This window comes from Bos taurus, chromosome 25, assembly GCF_002263795.3.
Source record: "Bos taurus isolate L1 Dominette 01449 registration number 42190680 breed Hereford chromosome 25, ARS-UCD2.0, whole genome shotgun sequence".
In the NCBI taxonomy this organism is placed as follows: domain Eukaryota; kingdom Metazoa; phylum Chordata; class Mammalia; order Artiodactyla; family Bovidae; genus Bos; species Bos taurus.
The window spans coordinates 33,649,529-33,670,338 of NC_037352.1; the positions used below are offsets into that span (position 1 = coordinate 33,649,529).

A 20,810-nucleotide genomic window follows, 5' to 3' on the forward strand; every position below is an offset into this window, starting at 1 on the left:
GGATCTTAGTTCCCCAACCAGTGATCGGACCCACATCCCTTGCATTGGAAACTCAGTCTTAACCACTGGACTGCCAGGGAAGTCCTAAGGGGAGACTTTTTTAAAGAGAAGTATGTCAACAGAGGGCATTTGTGCAGGCTTCGGGGAATAGTTGGCAGTTGCTCATTTTGACCACTCTCTTACACAGAGCTTCGATGGGAGGTAGGTGGGGAATGTAGGGCTAGGTGGACAAATGTGAGCGGGAATCAGGAGAATCGCTGGGTCTTCACAGTGGGGAAGGCCCGAGGAAGGTGGTGACTGACAGGATGGGCTGGAGGAGAGAGGGGCGCAGGAGGCCAATGCTGCTGGGAGGAGCAGTGGGTTGTGGAGCAGAGAAGCTATAGACAAGAAACCTCAGAGGGGGAGCTGGCCAGGACTTGGACAGGGTGAGAGAGAACTTCCCGGGCTGTGTGCCTAGACCAGGGGGCCCTAAGAAGAGAACCAGAGAATTCTAGAGAGCTGGCCTCTGTCACAACACTTAGCATGCTCTGCCTTGAGTTTTCTTTTCCTGTTGCTTTCCTTATCCTCACCTAAAAGGCAGGGAGTGTGTTTTTCTCATCCTTGCGTCACCCACAGTGTCCACCGCTGTAGGGCATGTAGCAGATACTCAAGATAGCTCTTTGGTTCGATTTTTTTAATCAATGGCTTTGAGAAACGTGCCACCTTTGATCCCACTATTAGCAGACCCATCCTTCCCTCCACATACTAGTTCAGCTCTTTCATTCCTCAGATGGGCAGACACTATTCCTGGGCTCCTCATCAGCAAGATGATATGTGCTTATTGAGCCATGATATTGGTGGATGACAGAGGGGGAACAGTCATAGACATTATGTCAAGTTCGGGGTTAGTGAGACAGTTCTCTGGGTACACAGAAGGAAGTTTCTCTAGAGGTGAAAGAAGTGGCCACTACCAAGCACTGCAAACTGTCAGCTGCTTCCTTTCTGTTTCTTGAAGTGGTTGCTTCAGGGCCCTCTCTGCATACCAAAAGCATGAATGCCTGGGATGACAGGGGAAGACAGGGAGCTGCAATGAAGACTGAATATTCACCCAAACATCTATTGAGCATCTACAGCGTCTGTGGACACAGTGAGGACTTAGAGCAATTGCATCTACCGTATTCTCAAAATTAAACTTCAAGGTCATTTTTTTCCCAGATGCCTCTGGACACTCTTCATCTAGATCAGGGTTGTCATAGCACCTTGTACAGTACTTCCCTTTAACCTAGCATTTATAAAATGGCATTTGAAATGCTTGTTTTCTGGTCTGCATGGTCTGCTCAACTGGAAGCTCTCTGAAAGCAAAACCCAATTTTGTCCTCAGCACTTTGCATGCCAACTTGCACAGTGCAGGCATCATTTAATCAACGATTGCTGAATCAAATGAGACATTGATGTAGAGTGTCAAGTATGGACAAAGTGGCACCTCAGGATCTCAGGGGGAAGTCTTGTTGGAATTCTAACTAAATGTTGGAAGAGTAAGTGGTCATCAAGAAGAGATAAGAGAATTCCAGGTGAGAACAGAGGTGCGCAAACGTTGGAAGGCATACTGAAGGTGTGAAATTCTCTATAGTTGGAGCACATTGGTGGATCTGGGGAGCGAGGGCCCCAAACAGGATAGCAGTACAGGATAGTGTAGAACCTCGGTAACATTGGTGTCAGTCCATAAAATATAGATTATGGTTGCAGCCTGGCCAGAAAATTAAGATGTTGTCCTGGGAAAGAGCCAGAGACCCCACTGGCAGCGCCTCGCACCTCACCCTGCACATAACACGTGCTGCCAGCTGGCCCGCAGACCCTGGCCCGCTTGGGAGCCCAGTGGACTCTGAGATTCCCAGGGTGGGGCCTGTTGGGTGGGACGCCCAGGGTGGGGCACCTGGGGCGGAGCGCGCAGGCGCGCTGATGCCTCGAGCCCCAAAGGGAGGGCGGGTGCGCGCACTACTCGCGCACGCGCGCACGGAGGGGGCGACGGCTGCGGTGACGCTGCTGCGCCGGGCGGGCGGCGGCGCGTGAGGCGCGCGATTCTCGGTGTCTTGGGAGCAGTGCCCCGGCCCCCGCCGTTCCCGCCGCCGCCATGTCGGGCCGGTCGGTCCGGGCCGAGACCCGCAGCCGGGCCAAGGATGACATCAAGAAGGTGATGGCAGCCATCGAGAAAGTGCGGAAATGGTGAGGGGCCAGGCCCAAGGGTGCTGGTGGGGGAGGCCGCCGGCCCAGGTCCAGAGCAGCGGCGAAGTGGCGGGCGGGGTGGGAGCCGACCGGCAGGCGCTTGGGGGAGGGGGGAGCGGAGAAGGCGGGAGGAGGGAGCCGCTCGCGTCGGCGTGAGGTCAGAGGGCGCGCCGGCCACGACCAATCAGAGGGCTTCCCGGCCCGCGGGCCCGCCCACCTGCTCCCCCGGCAGCGCGGCGCGGGCGGGGATCTGCCGGCTTCCGGCGACGCCGGGTCTGAGGGGTTTGTTTAGCTGCGGGTCCGCGCGGGCATGCCTGAGGAACCTTTTGCGTTCTGAACTGTCCTGTATACTAACCAACAATCTCTGAGGGGTTCCCGTTGGCCAGACTGAGCACTCTGCGTATTAAGGCGTCTGGGTTAGATGAGAACTTTAAGGCAAGCCACCTGCCACGGGGCTAGGGAGTCATTAGAATAAAAATTCCTGTCTTTCTCCTAATATGGGCTCACGCGCGCGAGCTGGATAGGCATTTTCTCTTGGTGACCTGGGAGCTGTTAGAAGAGTCAGGATCTCCCCCTTGTTTGGAAACGGCTCCTGTCATGTTCATTGCAGGCGCAGGTTGACCGCCTGTTTTGTACCAGGAGTTGCAGTGTTTGCGCCAACTTCTTGAGTACTTTTCTCTAGCTGATTGCTACCGATAACTTTTACTTTACTAATAACTTTAAAGCCGGGTAGGTGTTAGCTCCCTCCAGGAAGCCTTCTCCAAGACCTCCTGCCCTTCACCCTCCGCTCCCTTTAGAGTCATTGTTGTTACTCTTTAGTCGCTAAGTAATGTCCTATTCTTTGCGACCCCATATAGCCCGCCAGGCTGCTCTGTCCGTGGGTTTTTCCAGGCAAGAATACTGGAGTGGGTTGCCATTTCCTTATCCAGGGTATCTTCTCAACCCAGGGATCGAACCCGTGTCTCCTGCTTTGGCTGGTGGGTTCTTTACCACTGAGCCACCTGGAAAACAGGGTCATCATTACCTTGAACTTTATTTATTTGCATGTTTATTTGTCCATTTTGCTACAGGACCAAGTTCCTCATCTCTAAGGACTCACAAATACTAGTTAAATAGTTAATGATCTTCCTCCTCCGAATCTAATGCTTTAGGTTTTGTGAAACCTAGGACTGGGCATCCCTTCCTCTTCTGTCCATCTCTCTCCTCACCTGCAGCCAAGGGCAGTTAAGCATCTTCTGTCACCTGGAACTCTGTCTCACCTAGAACTCTGTACCCGGCTCCCTGTGATCTGCCTGCCTGCTTCAGGACTGGCCTAGTTCCTTGATCCATTCGTTACTTTGTATTTTTCTCAAGTGTGAATTTTTTAGCACTCTTTTGCTTAGGAAATAATGCTTCATTGATCTCTTTTTGTCCTTAGGATAAAGACCAAAAATGATCCTTCATACCTCACTAGACTGGCTCAAACTGCCCTCTTTCGCAAGATGCTGGCCATCTTTCAGTTGGAGCCACACTACCTTTCCTTCCGCCCAGCAACCTTCCTTTACCCACTCCTTCCACTTGCCTAGTTAGTGCCTGGCTCTGCTCTGCAGTTGCTTCCTCACTGAAACCTTTCAAGAGCCCCAGTCTAAATCAGGTCCTGTCCTATTTGGAGCTTTCCACAGTGGCATTAGGTTGAACCATAAGACCTCTATATTTGCCTTTTTTATCTGCAGAAATGGCAGTTTGATGTGGTTAAATCTAATAATCAGGTTTCTAACTGAAATGAGTTGTGTGGTGTCTGTTTACAGTTGGAATTCAGGCTCAGGAGAGTCAGGACTGTGTGTCTTGTTCCCTGTGTGCTCAGGACCTAGCAGAGGGTCTTGTAGATTCAATACTTGTTGAATAAATGAGGAATAAATGAGTGGCTTGTCCAGGAATTAATTCCAGTTTCTAAGTCTTTAGTTCATTCTTCTTTCTGTTACATCACAGTCTCTACATTTTTGTGATGTCATTTGCTGAATAGCATCATCAATAACAGCAGTTACTCTTTGGCTTTTCTGTTCTCACATTGGGACTTGAAACATTCAGAAGTCACACTTCAGGCTCCCCAACTCTGGCCATCCGTAATCTGCACCCTTATTCAAGAATGTTACTTGCCTTCCCCTCCCCAGGTATGTGTGGGGAGGGGAGAACAGCTACTCATTTTTTTTAAGGCCTATCTCAAAAGTACCCTCTTCTGTAAAATGAAATCTTAAAGCCATCTTTCCATGGCGCTTGGCCTTCACCTCTTCCAAAAGCCAGTGTAAGGCTCAGTTCTGTTAGCTGAAAGCATCGTGTCCTGTTCCTTGGTTATTGGAATTGTGTTTCAACCCAGTTTCCCTGGTGGCTCAGATGGTAAAAGAGTCTGCCTGCAATGTGGGAGACAGAGGTTTGATCCCTGGGTTGGGAAGATTCCCCTGGAGAAGGAAATGGCAACCCATTCCAGTATTCTTGCTTGGAGAATCCCATGGGTGGAGGAGCCTAGTGGGCTACAGTCCATGGGGGTCACAAAGAGTCGGACACACTGAGCAACTGATGCACCCAGAGTTTCACGGAGTTTTGCCTTCCATGGAATATCCTGGTCTTTCAGCCTTCTTTCTTGCCGCCTTCACATACTACAATGATTTCTTTACTTATCTTTCATTGCTATGAGTTCCCAAGATAGGGACACTATCTTATATATCCTTTATCCTTATATATCCTATTTTATAATAGGACTTTATAAAATCAGTGGGATTGAATTAATTTTGGGGAGATGAAGAAGTTATGCAAGATGGATACCTGAGTTTGAAAATGTGCTCATACTCCATACTACTGTAGTCTGTGAGGAAAAAAATGGTTTTGGTACACCATGTGAGCAGAGGTGACAGGTGGAAGGTTCGGGGCTAAAGGAATTCGATAGTGAAGTGTTTCTGGAAAGGGTGATTTTGCCTTGAAAAGTAAAGTAGGATTTGACAGTTTATGAAGCATTTAAGGTTGACCACATGATCTGGTGAGAAGTAGAAAAGCACAAGTTCTGATCAGAAAATCTGTTTTATTTTATCGGTTCTGAGAAGTGTCTTTGTTTTAGGGAGAAGAAGTGGGTTACTGTGGGTGACACGTCCCTTAGGATATTTAAGTGGGTTCCTGTGACAGACAGCAAGGAGGTAAGTGTGGAAGAAAATCAAAACAACAAAAAGGTAACGTCTTCTTTCTTTCTTTCTTTCTTTGATTGCCTCTTAGCTGTTATGGGATATATTTCCCCAGAATTGAGTTGAAAATACTTCAGGGACCCGTCTGTCATTGGTCCATGCAAAGCCTCTCATTTTATTAGATTCCCCCTTCTCCCCGTTATTCCCTTTTCTTAACCCATTCCTCTTTTCCAGGGCTTGACCAACTACACCCCAGGCCTGTTCCCTGGGTGTCCATATAGTTTAATTTGAACACGCCTGTGCCCGCTGGTTTCCTTATTTGTGGTGGCTTTTGACTTGTAATGGTAGCATTGAGTAGGCCATAACATCTAATGGCCTGCAGAGCCCAAGATATTTATTATTGGCCTCATAAGAAAAAGTTTATGGACTCTTGCTGCCCACTGTAGCATATTAGATGTGTTTTGTATGTATATATGCCTTTCTAATTCCCCTTCCATGATTTTATTTGTACATCTGTATATTCTTGAAAAATACACAGCTTTGTTTCATATTTGTATTTTCAAAACTTTGCATCTATATATAGCATTGTGCTGTAAACCTCTTTTGTCTTTTTGTGTGAAAACTCAAACATGTTTCTGTAATTGTAAATAAAATTATTATCTTTACTCTTGCATTATATTCTCTTATGTGCAATAACCACATTTATCTATCAATACATTCCCTGAGTGATAAACTCCCAGATTTCTCCCCCTCTTTTTATTCTAATTGTTTTTAAAAGATCTGAACTATAAAATGCATACAAAGGTATCTAAAACATAATGTACTATGCAGGGAAAAAAATATGAAGCTAATACCCTTGTAAAAACCACATGTCAAAAGATAGATGTTGTTAACTCCCCCAGCAGCCTCTGAAACTTGCCATCATCCCTGTTTCTCCCCTCCAGGGGAGATCAGTCTCCTTTTGCTTTTCTTACTACTTCTTTAGTCATGTGTGTTTACACATTTCTTGATATAAACAGCATCACAAAGTATCTGTTTTTGTGGGTCTGACTTTTTTGCCTAGTGTTATGTTTGTAGAGTCATCCATGTTGTCTTTGGAGCTGTTTGTTCCTTTTCCTTGATGTATGGAGTTCTGTTAGAGTACTGTACCATAATTTATTAATATCCATTTTCCTGTAGATGGATATTTGGATTGTCTCCAGTTTGGGATAACAGGAACAAAGCTCCTGTGAACATTCTTATTTTGTATACGGGTCAACATGTGTGCGAGTTTTCCTAGAATATATTCCTAGGAGTAGAATTGCCAAGTCTTAGGATATGTGTATTTTGACGTATACCAGGAATGCCAAAGTGATTGTGCCATTGTATATTCCCAGCAGACATACCAGAGTTCTCACGGCTCCTAACCCTCATCAACAGTTGGTATTGTTGGACTTGATGTATTAAGATAGCTCATTTTGGTTTTGATATGGTGATTAAGGATGTAATTACTGATGAGATGGAGAACTTTTTCAGCATCCTTGGGGATTTCCTCTTTTAGGCAGTGCCAGTTTAAGTCTGTTTGGTTATGGTCTCTTTCTTGCAACTTGTAGGGATTCTCTGTGTTGTGGACACATATTCTTTATTGATTGAATACTGTCTGTACCTTGTTCCATTCCATGGCTTGTCTTCACCCTCTGTTTATGCAGGCTTGATTAGCAGAAGTTTTTTTTAATTTTAATGTAGATAAAGTACTTTTCTGGATAGTGCTTTTAAATGTCTTAAATCTTTTCCTTTTTTGAGGTTACAAAGATATTTTCCCATATAATGTACAAGCTTGTTATTCTGTTCCCATTTATAATATACCTGGAGTTGATTTTTGTGTATTTTGAAGTCAGGGCCCAATTTCATATTTTTCCATGTGGGTATGCATTTGTGCTCCCACTTGAAGAGACTGTTCGTTTCTTCTTGCTCTGTAGAACCACCTTTGTTGCGTTTCAAGTATAGATACGGGTCTGTGTGTTTTGCTGCCAGCTTTCTTGGGTAGCCTGGTTGACTGTGGTGAACAGCCTTCATCCATTCTCCTTGAGGACTTGTGAGAGGTTTTCTCTGGATTAGATGCCCAGGAGTGAGATTGCTCTGTTGTTGGCTGTCCATATATGATTGATTTTTAAAAATATTTATTTAGTTAGTTATTTGGTTGTGCTGGGTCTTAATTGCAGCATGCAGGATCTAGTTCGTGGATCAGGGATTGAAACCAGGGCCCCCTGCATTAGGAGTGTGGATTCTAAGCCACAGGAGCACCAGGGAAGTCCCATACCTGATTGTTTTTACTCGATGTGGCCAGGTCTCTCTCCTGAATGGCTGCCCTGGATAGTTACCTCCTGTTTCCCACATCCTCACCAACATTTGGTATCATCTAACACCTAAATTTTTGGGTTCCAAAATCACTGCAGATGGTGATTGCAGCCATGAAATTAAAAGACGCTTACTCCTTGGAAGGAAAGTTATGACCAACCTAGATAGCATATCCAAAAGCAGAGACATTACTTTGCCAACAAAAGTCCATCTAGTCAAGGCTATGATTTTTCCAGTGGTCATGTATGGATGTGAGAGTTGGACTGTGAAGAAAGCTGAGCGCCAAAGAACTGATGCTTTTGAACTGTGGTGTTGGAGAAGACTCTTGAGAGTCCCTTGGACTACAAGGAGATCCAACCAGTCCATTCTAAAGGAGATCAGTCCTGGGTGTTCTTTGGAAGGAATGATGCTGAAGCTGAAACTCCAGTACTTTGGCCACCTCATTCGAAGAGTTGACTCATTGGAAAAGACTCTGATGCTGGGAGGGATTGGGGACAAGAGGAGAAGGGGACGACAGAGGATGAGATGGCTGGATGGCATCACCGACTCGATGGACGGGAGTTTGAGTGAACTCTGGGAGTTGGTGATGGACGGGGAAGCCTGGCATGCTGCGATTCATGTGGTCGCAAAGAGTCGGACACAACTGAGCGACTGAACTGAACTGAGCACCTAATTCCTAAATCCTGTTAGTCTGGTGGATGTAAAGTAGTATCTCTTTGTTTACTCTATATTTCTCTGAACACTAGGGAGATTGATAATTTTATCTCTTCAGATTTCCTTTTTATACATTTAGATTTCCTCTTCTCTGATTTCTTCTTTCTTTCTTTTTTTTATGGCTGTGTGGCTTTGTGGGATCTTAGTTCCCCAACCAGGGATTAAACTCAGGCCCTCAGCAGTGAAAGCCTGGAGTCCTACTAACCACTGGACCACCAGGGAATTCCCCTCTGATTTCTTAAATTTTCCTTATTCTTATATTGGACTTCCTGTCTTTACTTTTCTGATTTGCATTGATTCTTTCATGTTATAGATACAGGAAACTCGTATTAGTTTTGTACATGGCAGTTGTCTTTGTCTAACATGTCGCATATGATAACTTTGTCAGTAATAGCCTTTAATTTTTTTCTGTCAAGTTAACTTTTTCCTTCTGATTTTTACTTCCAGGGTGATGTTTCAAAATTATTCTCCATTTCCTGGTTATAGAGGATTTCTGCATCTTCTGCTAGCTTTTTAATTTTAACTTTCATTTTTAGACCTTTAATCCGTGTAGGTTTTTTTTTTTTTTTTTTAAATGGTGAAGATAAGAATCTAATTTTAATTTTCCTTCATGTGATGAGCCACTGCCCCTAATACTGGTCACTCCATAATCTGTCCTTCTCCACTGGTATGTGACGTCATCCCTGTGTGCTGTATTCACATGCTTTTGTTTTTGAGCTTTCCATTTTTTTGTTGTTATGTTTGTATGCTAGATTTATTTACTATGCTTTTAGTGTGGTCTTCATGTAGGGTGAGTTTTCTCTCTTGTAGGTTTTTGGAAAGATAGTCTTTACCAGAATGAAAAATTCCCTCCTCTTTTTAGTTTTCTGAGGCTTATTAAAAATTATGAATAGATAATTTGGACTTAATCCAGCTGCTTTTCCTGTGTTTACTTAAGTGTTCATGGGACTTTCGTCCTTTAATCTATTAAAATGATGAATTTCTGATGTTTGAACCATTGCATTCTTAAGACAAATTCTACTTGGACATGCCTTTCTTCTTTTTTTTCTCATAATATTACATTCAGTTCACAAATAATTGAGGTATTTGCATCTGGTTTGTAAATTGGTCTGTAATTTTCTTTTCTTATGCTATCTTTACCTTGTTTACACCAGCATCCTGAAACAAATTAGGTTAGTTTCCCCTCTTTTGATTTCTAGAACAACTTGCATAAAATGAAGGCCCTACCTTAGTACTTTCTGGGTCTTTGGTGGCGGGAGAGGTGTTGATTATCATTACAGTGGCTCTCGTGGTGATTGATGTATTTAGGTTTTCCTTTTTTCTGTACTTATTTTGCTGTTTTGTGTCTTTGCAAAAAATGTTTCCATTTCAAGTAGGGGATTGTTTCTTTAATGGGGGACAGTGCTGAGTCTTCACCCTTACCCACTTCCCCAGGAGTGTTTAGAAATGAGGCAAGGCACTGTTTGGTTGGCCAGCCATGCTAAGCTTTTGGCAACACACGAGTCAGTCCTATGCAGTGAAGAATTAGTCAGCCTGTCCAGAAGGCCAGCAGTGCCCTGCTGCCGAGCACTGATCGGTTTTCAGTTGTGCTGCTGTGTAGTCATTTATAATGTCCTTTTGTACTTTAAAGCCTCTTGGTAGTTATTTTGTCTTTTTCACATTTGTTGTTTGTTTTTCCCATGTAACATGGTCCTAAAACCTTTATTAAAAGAATCATCGTGTAATTTTTGTTCATCTTTCATTTTGCTTTTTTTTCTATTTGATTAATTTTTGCCCTTGTTATTTTCTTTTTTTTGTTTTATTCTGTTTTTTCCACTTCTTGGGTTGAACACTTAGCACTCTTTTTCTTGTTTTTCTTTGCTTTTTTTTTTTGCAGTCCATTTCACTTCTGTAGTTATCTCCCACAGATTTGGACATACATGAGTGTCAGGATATCATGATGGTGTCATTTAGCTGTAAGATTTTCATAGGTTTCTCTTTGGTTTCCTCTTTAACTCAAAGGTTATTTAATAGAATGATATTTAGTTTTCAGATGTGTGAGGTTTTTGAAAGCTGTCCTTTTAAAATTGGTGCTCTGATTGTATGGAATTGGTAGGGTATTTGTTCTTTGGCATTACTGGGACTTTTTTTGTGATCTGATCTGTAATTGAATTGTGGACAGTTCACTTATAATTAAAACAGATATATACTCTCGATATGAAATTAAACAATTGAAGGATTTGTTATGTTATCCAAATCTTCTGTATCTTTGCTCATCTTTGTATGGTTTGCTCTGTATGTTTCTGAAAAGAGTGTGTGAAATTGTTGGTTTGTTTGCTTCTTCATGGTCTCAGTGCAGTTCAGTTGCTCAGTCATGTCCGACTCTGCGACCCTGTGAACCACAGCATGCCAGGCCTCCCTGTACATCACCAACTCGCAGAGTCCACCCAAACCCATGTCCATTGAGTCGGTGATGCCGTCCAACCATCTCATCTGTCGTCCCCTTTTGCTGCCCTCAATTTCTCCCAGCATCAGGGTCTTTTCAAATGAGTCAGCTCTTCGTATCTTTCATGGTCTATGAGTCAGTTATCCTTTGTACTTTGAAGCGCTATTTTTGATCCATGTATGTCTATGATTCTTACGTCATCTTGACCTGTTCCTCTTTTTACCAGTATGTAATATCCTTCTTTGTCCCTTTCTCACCTCACATTCTGTTTTATCTGATACTACACTTTATATCCCATCTTCTTTTGATTTGTATTTGCCTGGTATGTCTTGTAATACTGTTTTTCCCCGTTTTACATTTTTCTGCTTATTGGGCATATTAGGATTAGGTTTAGCTGTGCGTGAGGGAAAACTCAAAATAGCAGTGGTTTAAAGCCGTTATTTTGTTCTTAGAGAAACAGAAGTATGCAGTCCCGGACTGGTGTGGTAATTTTGTTCTAAGAGTCCCCAGGGACCCAGGTTTCTGGCACCCTCTCTCCTTTTCTTTTTAGTTTACTTCTAAGGGAGTAGTGGCCTTACTCATTTTACGTTGTTTCTCCTGGGGTAAGATTACATGTCGTGAAGTTTACCGTCTTAACCTCTGCAGCGTGGACAGTTCAGCAGTGTTGAGTGCATTCACCTTGTATAACCCATTTCTGAAACTCTTCGTCTTGCAGAGGTAAAAAACTCTGTACCCATTAAATAATTCCCCATTCCTCTGTTCGTGTTTGACCTTATATTCCAAGTTCGAGCTCTAGTCATCATTCAGCATATTCAAGTTCAGGGCAGTAAGAGAGTGGAAGGGTTGGCATATAGTGTTTTCATGAATTTAAGGAGTTTTCCAGAAGTCTCCTTAAGATGTATATACTAAGTGTTCATAATAACTGTGGCATGTCTAGGCACCAGAAAGGCTGGGAAAGTGTGACCACCTAAAAATTCTATTTTTATGGACAAGGATTTCAGTCATAATACACTTTGCTTTTCTTTTTTTCCACTTCACCTCATGATGACTAGACAGATTTTCTTCTGCTGATCTGGAAGTTCTGCGTTCTATTTTTAATCTTTTTATTGGCAACTTCCAACCTAATAAGACTTACACTAATTTTCCATATCAATGTATAAAGCTTATAAAATTCTGTATTTTTCCTCTGAGCCTCTGGTCTCCATCGCCCCCTTCCCCCCACCCTTTCGTCCCTACCCTGTCCTTTGTTTTGAATGGAATTTCATCTTTTTTTGGCCACACCGTGTGGCTTGTGGGATCTCAGTTCCCTGGCCAGGGACTGAACCCTGGTCAAAGCACTGGGCCCCTGAAAGACTAACCACTGGGCCACCGGGGGACTCCCTAAATGGAATATCCTGTAATGTTGACATCTAGCTTTATTTCTTAACTTTTAGTTTGTTTCATCTCTTTATCCTTTCTTTGTATATTCTGACTTCTTCATCTAGTTTTTGCTCACTAATCTTTTCTTCAGCTCTTATCTATTTCTGCTTATAAACTCATTCACCTAATTTTTACTTTGAACAATTTCATTGCTCATACCAAATATCCTTGGCAGTGGTTCAGAACGACTTTCCCGTGTCATCCTTGTCTTTCTGAGGAGAGTTGCCATATTCTATTTAAGTTCTTCTGTCCTGTTAGTGCACTTTCCCTGGCATAGCTTGCTCTGTTAATTCTTTCATGGGTCTGTTTTCCTCCAGTGTCTGGTTAGTTTTCTCTGTGCACTCATCTTTTCCTTTCGACTTTGAGCTGTGTTGGCTAGAAGCATGTAACCGAGGGGAGAACGTGAGCCTAAGCTCCATGCTTTCTTCTCTAAATAGCTGAGGGGATGGGATTAGCCTCAGGGTTCAGCCTTTCCCTTTGCCCCTCTCTCATCTTCCGCTGTCTCCCAGGGAGCTCTCTAGTACCAGTCTCCACATGCTGCCTTTATCTGCGAGCAGCCATCCTTGCCAAGTCCATGGAAGCCGGTGGGTGAAAGTTACAGGGGCTCTGGGGCCACCCTTTGTTTTTCATCTACCCTTGGCTCTGGTGATGCCAATACCATACAGGCCACAGGTCAGGCTGCTCGATCTCTTGTGCCGACGCCCCCTTCCCCATTGCTCAAACGGAAGCCCCTGGCCCTTTCCTATTTCTTTTTTTTTCCACTTGTGCCATATGGGATCTCACTTCCTCAACCAGGGATCAGATTTGCCCCTCCTGCATAGGAAGTGCAGAATCTTAACCACTGGACCTGGGGGACATCCCCCTTTGCTATTTCAGGTTCTGCTTGTCCAGGACCTAGCTCCCTTTGTCTCTCCGAAGGACTTCTCACAGTGTTTGTATTGGTTTCTGAGCTGGACCCTGAGGTCATTGGTTTATCTACCTTCCACTGGTTTGTGGTAGTGTGCCAGCTTCAAAGGTACTAGCATAGACCTGTTAGGTTAGGAAAAATCGAAAATGATCAAATTGGTAGAGAAGAATACGTGAAGGATGTAAGGGAGTGGGACACTGCTGATGGGAGAATTAACTGGGACAAACTTTCTACAGGTTGATCATATATGTATACTTAAAAAGCTTAATTAACCAGATGTTGGGAATCCTTTCACAATATATACACATATCAAATTACCCCAGGATATACTTTAAATATTGTACAGTTTTATTTGTCAGTTATACCTCAGTAAAGCTGAGAGTGTGTGTGTGTGGGAGCCTTCAGAATATTTACGCCTTTGATCTAGAAGTTTTACCTCTAGACATTTATCCTCAGGACGTAATCGTGATGTGTACAAGGTACATCTGCAGTGTTGAGTATTCCAGTATTGTTCGTGGTATTTAAAAATTGCAAGCAAAATGAAGATCTTAGCTGTAAAGAATTAAGTTATTGTGCACCTGTATATTGTACAGCTTTGTTACCCTTTTAAAAGATGGTCTGAAAGACTACTCAGTGGCATAGAAAAATGTTTTTAATATGATGAGTTGGGGTGGGGAGCAAGTTATAAGATTGAATCATGGTCCATTTCGATACAATTATGTTCGGGCATCTCTGGTTGTGCAGGTGATTTTCATCTCTTTTCCTGTATTTTCAGAATTTCTTACAGTGAATGCATATTTTACGTGAGCACAGAATCTGAGCACAGAGTCGTTGAACTAAGGAGAGATCAGGGAAAAATAACAGTAAGACCAAAAGTTGGCATGGGTGCTGTGACGCTCATACTCCAAATGTATTGCCAGCCTTCTAGTAGAGAGTAGGGAGGCACAGGGTATTTTAAGAGCAATATGTTTATACTTTCTGATCTAGAAGAATTTTTTTTTTTTGGTGTGAATTTCGCCAATAATCCAGGAAAAATAAAAGTTAAGCTTTGTAGATTTATTTCTACTAGTACTAAACAAACACAGTCCTAAATAAGGTAAAGCTAAATGTCCACTAGTTGAGTAGTGATTGAGTGAGTATGATACCGGGAATATTATGCAGCCAGTAAAAATCATGTTTAGGTAGCCTCTGTAGTTAAATGGTAAAGTGTAATTGCGCTAAAATTATGTCTGCATATAAAACAGAAGGGAAGGACTACATACATATATATGTACAGTTGACTTATTGTCGAGTTACGATTGAGAGTATTCACAAAGACTAAGCTGTGTTACTAGTACAATGCGTGTACGATAAAGTGGCAAGTATGTGAAGTATGGATTAGTAAGTTTGGGATTGTCCAGATTTGAAATTCCAGCTGTGAGGATGCTCTCATTTGCAAATGCTTGGGTTGGTGATTGCTTTTCCTGTGGGCTGGTGTGTTGCAAGCTAGTGCTTACCTTCCACTGTGGTTCCCCCACCCATGTGACTTGCATCCCGCCTGAAGGCAGAGGTGGACATGGGAGGTCACTCCAAGTGGATGGGGTGGGTTGGTCAGGAGTAGAGCTTGGAGGAGCCCCTTGTCCTGTCCCTGCTCACATCACATATAAAGTGACTCCTTCCTTTGTCCAGTCAAAGGGCCTTTCTTCTTTCACTTTTTACCCCTAGCTGTGCTCCTGAAACGGATCTTTGCTCAAATGAGTATTTTGTAATTCTCACCCATGTAGGGAAGGATCGAGCAAAGCATTCTGATCAGGGCAGAAAGCAGGAGGGTCCCACAGAGAACTCCAGTGGAAGCAGATGTATATAGCTGCCTTTTTCTTGTGAGTCATGAGATTAGCGCTGGAAGGGTCCATTTTACTGATAGAGCCACTGAGGCCCGGGGACACCTTGTCCAGATCCTGTTATTCCTTGGGTCTTAAAACCCCCGTTGTTCCTCATGTTCCTAATCCAGACCTCTGTGGTGTCTCAGCACCTTCTTTCTCTCTTTCTGTGAGTCTTCTGCTTGGCTCTGTCATATTCCTCTTTTTTTCCTTTTCTAGAAAGAAAAGTCAAAATCGAACAGTTCCGCAGCCCGGGAACCTAATGGCTTTCCCTCTGATGCCTCAGCCAATTCCTCTCTCCTTCTTGAATTCCAGGGTGAGTTGCATCCGCATGTCTTTCTTGCAGGAAAATGAATATTTAGATGACCCATCAGTCATCCGAAGACTAGCCTGTGTGTCATTTCAGTGCCCACGGTTTTGCTGGTGTCTTGCTGGGCACCTGACAGAAGTCTTTGCATTTCGACTTCACAGTAACCCTGCAGGACAGACGAGTCTCCTCACTTTCCAGTTAAGGAACCTGAGGCTCAGGGAGGCGAGGCGCCACGTCTAAAGTTAGTCACTCGTAAGTGAGGACCGGTGGTAGGTCCTGGTTTTCTGGATCAGAAGCTCTGTTCTTTAGACTGTGCATTTGATGAGAGCGCTTCAGAGGGGCGCCTCCCCCTTCCACTCCCAGGCTGGGGCGTCTGTCTGTCTGTCTACAGTTAGGCCAAGCTCCGCCTCCTGAGCCAGTCTTCGGTAGACGTCCGGCCTGAGTCAGCACTGCACTGAGAGCGCGACCTTTTCTACCTGTGTGGCAGATCCTGCTTAGGAACACTATCACTGCAGTGTCTCCTTTTTACATTTGCATCAGCCTGGGTTATAAACCAGGCAGTTACCATCGTCCCGATTTAAGGCAACTGATACTTGGAGGAGAAAAGTATCTACCTAAGCTGAGAAGTGACAGAACTCTATTATTTTGTGTAATAAAATGCTACTTCCATTTTAGTGTAGAAGATAGTGGTCATTGCAGGATGAAGACTAGAAAAGGCTTACAGTTTTCTCTTTGGAGCTAGACTGGGAACAGCCAGGTATCCCCTCCTTCCCTCTGCCCTAACCGCCCCTACCCCACGGTTGGCATGGTACAGAAGAGACTACAGGGGGACAGTCCTCCAGCTGCGTGAGCTGTCTCCACAGCATAAAGCTCTGGGAGACATGGGAGGCTCCACTTCTTCAGCTTGGCCACCGTCTCACCCTTTTCATGCCCTGAACCTTTAGTGCGCTCCTGCCGGGTGCCAGGTCCTGTGTACTGTGCTGGAGACTCAAGGACCCGTGAGCCACAGAGCCTGCCTGCACCGGGTGTAACGGAGGGAGACCACTGTGTAACATAGTAAACGCAGGTGTGCACAGCAAGTGGCGGGAGCCTGAGAGGGGGTGGTCGTGCCCACCCAAGGGAGCCTGGGACCCAGGGCTCTGCAGAGGAGAGGATGCCTGAGCTGCTGGTTGGCAGGCATCGGGGCTTTTCAGGAAGATGGGAAGGAGCACGTCATACCAGACACGGTGCTGGTAGCTGCTCTTAGGTTTGGGTCCGACCTGGCTGGAGCCAAGGATACGTAGGGAGAACGGCAGGCAATGAGCCTGGAGATTCGAGAGCAGTGTTTAGGATGTGATAGGGCCCTCTAGTGGGCAGCAGGAACCACAGAAGGGTTTAGAAAGTTCACCCTGGCAGTGGTGTGAGGTCTGCGGCGGGGAGGCTGAGACCCAAGGGAGGGCAGCTGGATGGCTGTTGCCAGAGGCCAGGCCTGAGCTGAGGCAGTGGGGAGGAACGAGTGGACACACGTGGCATCAGAGCAGTAGGACAGGTCCGATTTGGTGACTGGCTGCTGGAGGTGGGGGAGAGGAAGGAATTGTTGAGTCAGTTTTTAAGTTAGGTGGTGACTTTAAGCCTTCAACAGCGCTTCCCAGGTGGGATCCAGTGGTCCATGAGGCAGTGAGGCAGAGCCTGGGCAGGTGTAAGGCCTGAGCTGACCACCTCCAGACCCTGTCACCCTCCTTCAGATAGTTGAGAATGGCAGACAGACTGTCATTTTCTACACCTCTTGTGAGAAAGGTTCAGAGGCAGAGCCACGTCCCTCCATTCACTGGATTGTGAGAAAATACCAGGTCCCAGCTATAATTAGTGGATACTAAAGAAGGGACTCATATGCGTATATTAACCTCCCTGACATATAAATGTTGCATAAACTTAAAGATTCTGGCTTCATCCGGTGGTGCTTAGAATATATGTCATAAAATAACATGTACTTAAATTGGTCAGTTTAGATTCTGTTGGTAATTTGCGATGTGCAGAAGCCCTGGGAATGTCTGCCCTTGGTTCAGGGGCTGCTTGCAGCTGTGATCGGTATGTGCCCAGCTGTGTCCACGCTGTCTGCAGAGACCCCAGGCCCTTGGCTCTGTACTGAGTCCCCCTCGAGCGTGACCGGCCTCAGCCATTGCCTTTGTCATGTTTGATTTTCAGATGAAAACAGCAACCAGAGTTCTGTGTCTGATGTCTATCAGCTCAAGGTGGACAGCAGCACCAACTCGAGCCCCAGCCCCCAGCAGAGCGAGTCCCTGAGCCCTGCGCACACCTCTGACTTCCGCACAGACGACTCCCAGCCCCCCACGCTGGGCCAAGAGATCCTTGAAGGTGAGTCTTCCCTGGCCCAGGATGTGTGTCTTGGAGGGGCCATGCTCTTGCTTTTGATCTTCTTAAGAGTCACTGGTTAGAGACGGTGCCTCAGAGCTGGCAGCTTCAAGCTGTTTGTCCGTTGTTTGAGGCTCTTTTGGGAAATGGTTGTATTTCCCCCTTTCACAGAATGATGGAAAGAAACAGCAACACGATTGAGTGCCAGGCTCTCCTCAAGGAAGGCACTTTTCATATTTGAGGCCTGGTATGAGTCTTGGGTTTCCCTGGTGGCTCAGCAATAAAGAATCTGCCTGCAGTGCAAGAGATCCGGGTTCGATCCCTAGGTTGGGAAGATCCCCTAGAGAAGGAAATGGCAACCCACTCCAGTATTCTTGCTGGGAAATCCCATAGAGGAGCCTGGTGGGCTACAGTCCATGGGGTCACAAAAGATTTGGACACAACTTAGTGACTAAAACAGCAAACATGATTCTCCTTTCAAAAACCTCATGGAATAGCAACTGTTGTCTTCGTTTATCCATGAGGAAGTTGTCTTAAAAAGTTCAGTTGCTTGGCCACGATCCCACAGCTGGTGGAACTGCCTGATTTGTTTCATTCCTTCTAACTTCGGAGTTAGTGCCCTTTGTACTGGATTCTGCAAATTTCTTCTTAGAACGTATGTTGATTCTATAACCAGTGGATACCCCTTCACCAAGGCGCCTCTCAGGAACACTCCCCCAACCTGGGGGGGTCTCCTGTCCCAGCAGGCCCTGCGTTACACTGAACTTGCTTTTTCAGAGCCCTCCCTGCCTGCCTCAGAAGTTGCTGATGAACCTCCGACCCTCACGAAGGAAGAACCAGTTCCTCTAGAGACACAGGTAAGGAGGTGCTTTGGTTTTCATAGTTTCTAAGGAAAATATCAGGGCTCTGTTGATGTTCACTGGCTCTCTAGCATGGGAGGGATGTAGTGGGGGTTGGGAGGCAGCGAGGGATGCTGGTTAGAAGGTTAGGAGGTAGAGAAGAGGTCCTGTGACCTGTGAGACAGTCGGGGTTGTGATTAGGGTGGAAGGGGAGGTCTGCTTCAGAGGGATGCCTTGTCATTCCATGCTCTGGCTGCGTCTAGATTGCTGAGGAAGAGGAAGACTCAAGTGCCCCTCCCCTGAAACGCTTCTGTATGGACCAGCCTGCAGTGCCGCAGACAGCGTCGGAAAGCTAGCACCACCCTGGCGCCCTTCACCTCCAAGCCCCATGCCTCTATTTATTGCATTCTGGTTCTGGCTGTGCTGTGTTGCTGGGGTAAGGGCGAGCACCAGGGTCCAGAGCCTGCACCTCAGAGCCTTCTGGGCTGGAAGGCGGACGCGGGACCTGGGGTCGTAGCATCATCTTCCTGTCCCTGGCACCTGTGTCTGCCTGGTCCTGAGAAGAGGAGCACTCCTGTCCTCTTTGCACCCCAAGGAGGCTGGCGCCTCAGCCGCTTCAGGATCATCTGTCACCTCCAGTAGCAGTCTCTACTCCACAGCCTCTGGACTGAGCTGCTGGTGCTTCTGCAAGAGGAAAGAGAGGGGGAAGGCACCCTCCAGAGAAGAGCGTGCCGAGGGCTTACTTGAACTTGAACGGAGACTGTAGATTCATGGACTTGCCCATAGGGCTAGGGACCCTGTAGGCTGCTGTTGGAGAATGCCTGAGTGGACTCTGGAGGGAAGGGAAGGGCTTAACTCCATACGACGGCAGAAAAGTCCCACCTAGACTTCATGCTATCCTGGCACTTGGACCCATTCCTGAGGCCGTCCTGCCTCTCGTGGGCTCTCTGGCTGCTGACAGTCCTTTGTCCCCCCACTGTAGCCACCCTTTTCCCCCAACACACACAAACACGCACATACTCGCAGCTGTTTCCACCTGGACATTTCATTCCAGTATCCCCCTGCCTCCTGCCATGGTCCCCAGCTCTCCTGCCGCAGACTCTGCCCCAGCGAGAATTTGAGGTTCTGACAGTACTCATCCCCACAGTACTCCTTCAGCCCAGACTTTCTAGAAAGTTCCCTTTTCTTCGAAATCTGCATGTTTCATCGAACCTTGTGATTTTATTTTTTGTTTCAAAAAAGTTTAAGAAAATGGAAATGGACAACGGTGAGTGAAGACATATTTTAGCACTGAATAGGATATTTTTAAAATTAAACTATTTGAAATATGTCTTGTTGGCAGCTGAGTGTGTCATTCTTGAGGGTTGTGGGGGCAGGGGCTGGTGGTGATGGTGGCTGAGTGCTTGTGAAGTCACTGTGGGCTGGGCCCTGCCAGTTGTCTTGACTCCCACAGAGTGACTTCAGTGAAAATGATTTGGAGACTCTGTTTGAGGTTGTCATGTCCTTGGAGTTATACTTCTGCCCCGGTGTACACAGAATACAACCCTATGTACATGGGATGTGTTTCCCACAGCTCCAGGTCCTTAGGTGGCTGACTCTTTAAGTTTTTCTTTTAATTTTTTATTATGGTAAAATACACAACCATAAAATTTACCATTTTAACCATTTTAAAGAACAGTTCAGTGGCACCAAGTGCATTCACAGCAATGCACAAGCATTACCACTATACAGCTCCAAATGTTTTCATTGCCTCAAGCAGAAACCCGTACCCATTAAGCCCTCACTTCCCACTTGCCCCTCCCCCAAGGTGATGGAGGGAAGGGAAATAATAAAAGACAGTGGATTTGGGAAGTTCCGAGGTTTAGGAACCAACAGGACAGGCCGGAAAAGACCAGCCAGAAGCTGAAACTGTAGGGACTTCCCTTGCCATCCAGTTGTTAGGATTCCAGACTTCCGCTACAGGGGACTTAGGTTTGATCCCAGGTCAGGGAACTATATCCTCTTAAGTTGCATCACACAATGAAAAAAAGTGACAGAAGCTGAAACTGTCTAATAAGGGTTTAGGTCTGTATCAGTGAAAGATGAGTGTTAAACTGGAGTCAGAAATGGAGGACAACTGCCAAGCAACAGTCACATTAAAGCTTATTATTTTCTGTTTTAAAATGAAAATATCACTATAGAAAAACATACTGCAAAAATACATGAAAACATAATGAAAGAAAAAAAAAACCACCACCCATAACTCCCATCTCTGCAAGGTAAGCACTGTTCTTTATTTGGAGAGCCACTTCTCAGCT

General features: G+C 45.4%; 1 protein-coding gene across 4 annotated transcripts; it reads left to right on the top strand.

Annotated features, from left to right (window-relative positions):
• Positions 1-1,973: 1,973 nt before the first annotated feature.
• BCL7B (BAF chromatin remodeling complex subunit BCL7B) lies at positions 1,974-19,843 on the top strand. 4 transcript variants are annotated; one of them, XM_024985030.2, is made up of 7 exons: positions 1,974-2,202; positions 5,291-5,366; positions 14,917-15,012; positions 15,232-15,328; positions 17,507-17,677; positions 18,452-18,531; positions 18,777-19,843. In XM_024985030.2, exons 1-7 carry the CDS (start codon positions 2,111-2,113, stop codon positions 18,867-18,869), a joined length of 705 nt encoding a protein of 234 aa, XP_024840798.1. In that variant the 5' UTR covers positions 1,974-2,110; the 3' UTR covers positions 18,870-19,843.
• The last annotated feature ends 967 nt before the right edge of the window (positions 19,844-20,810 follow it).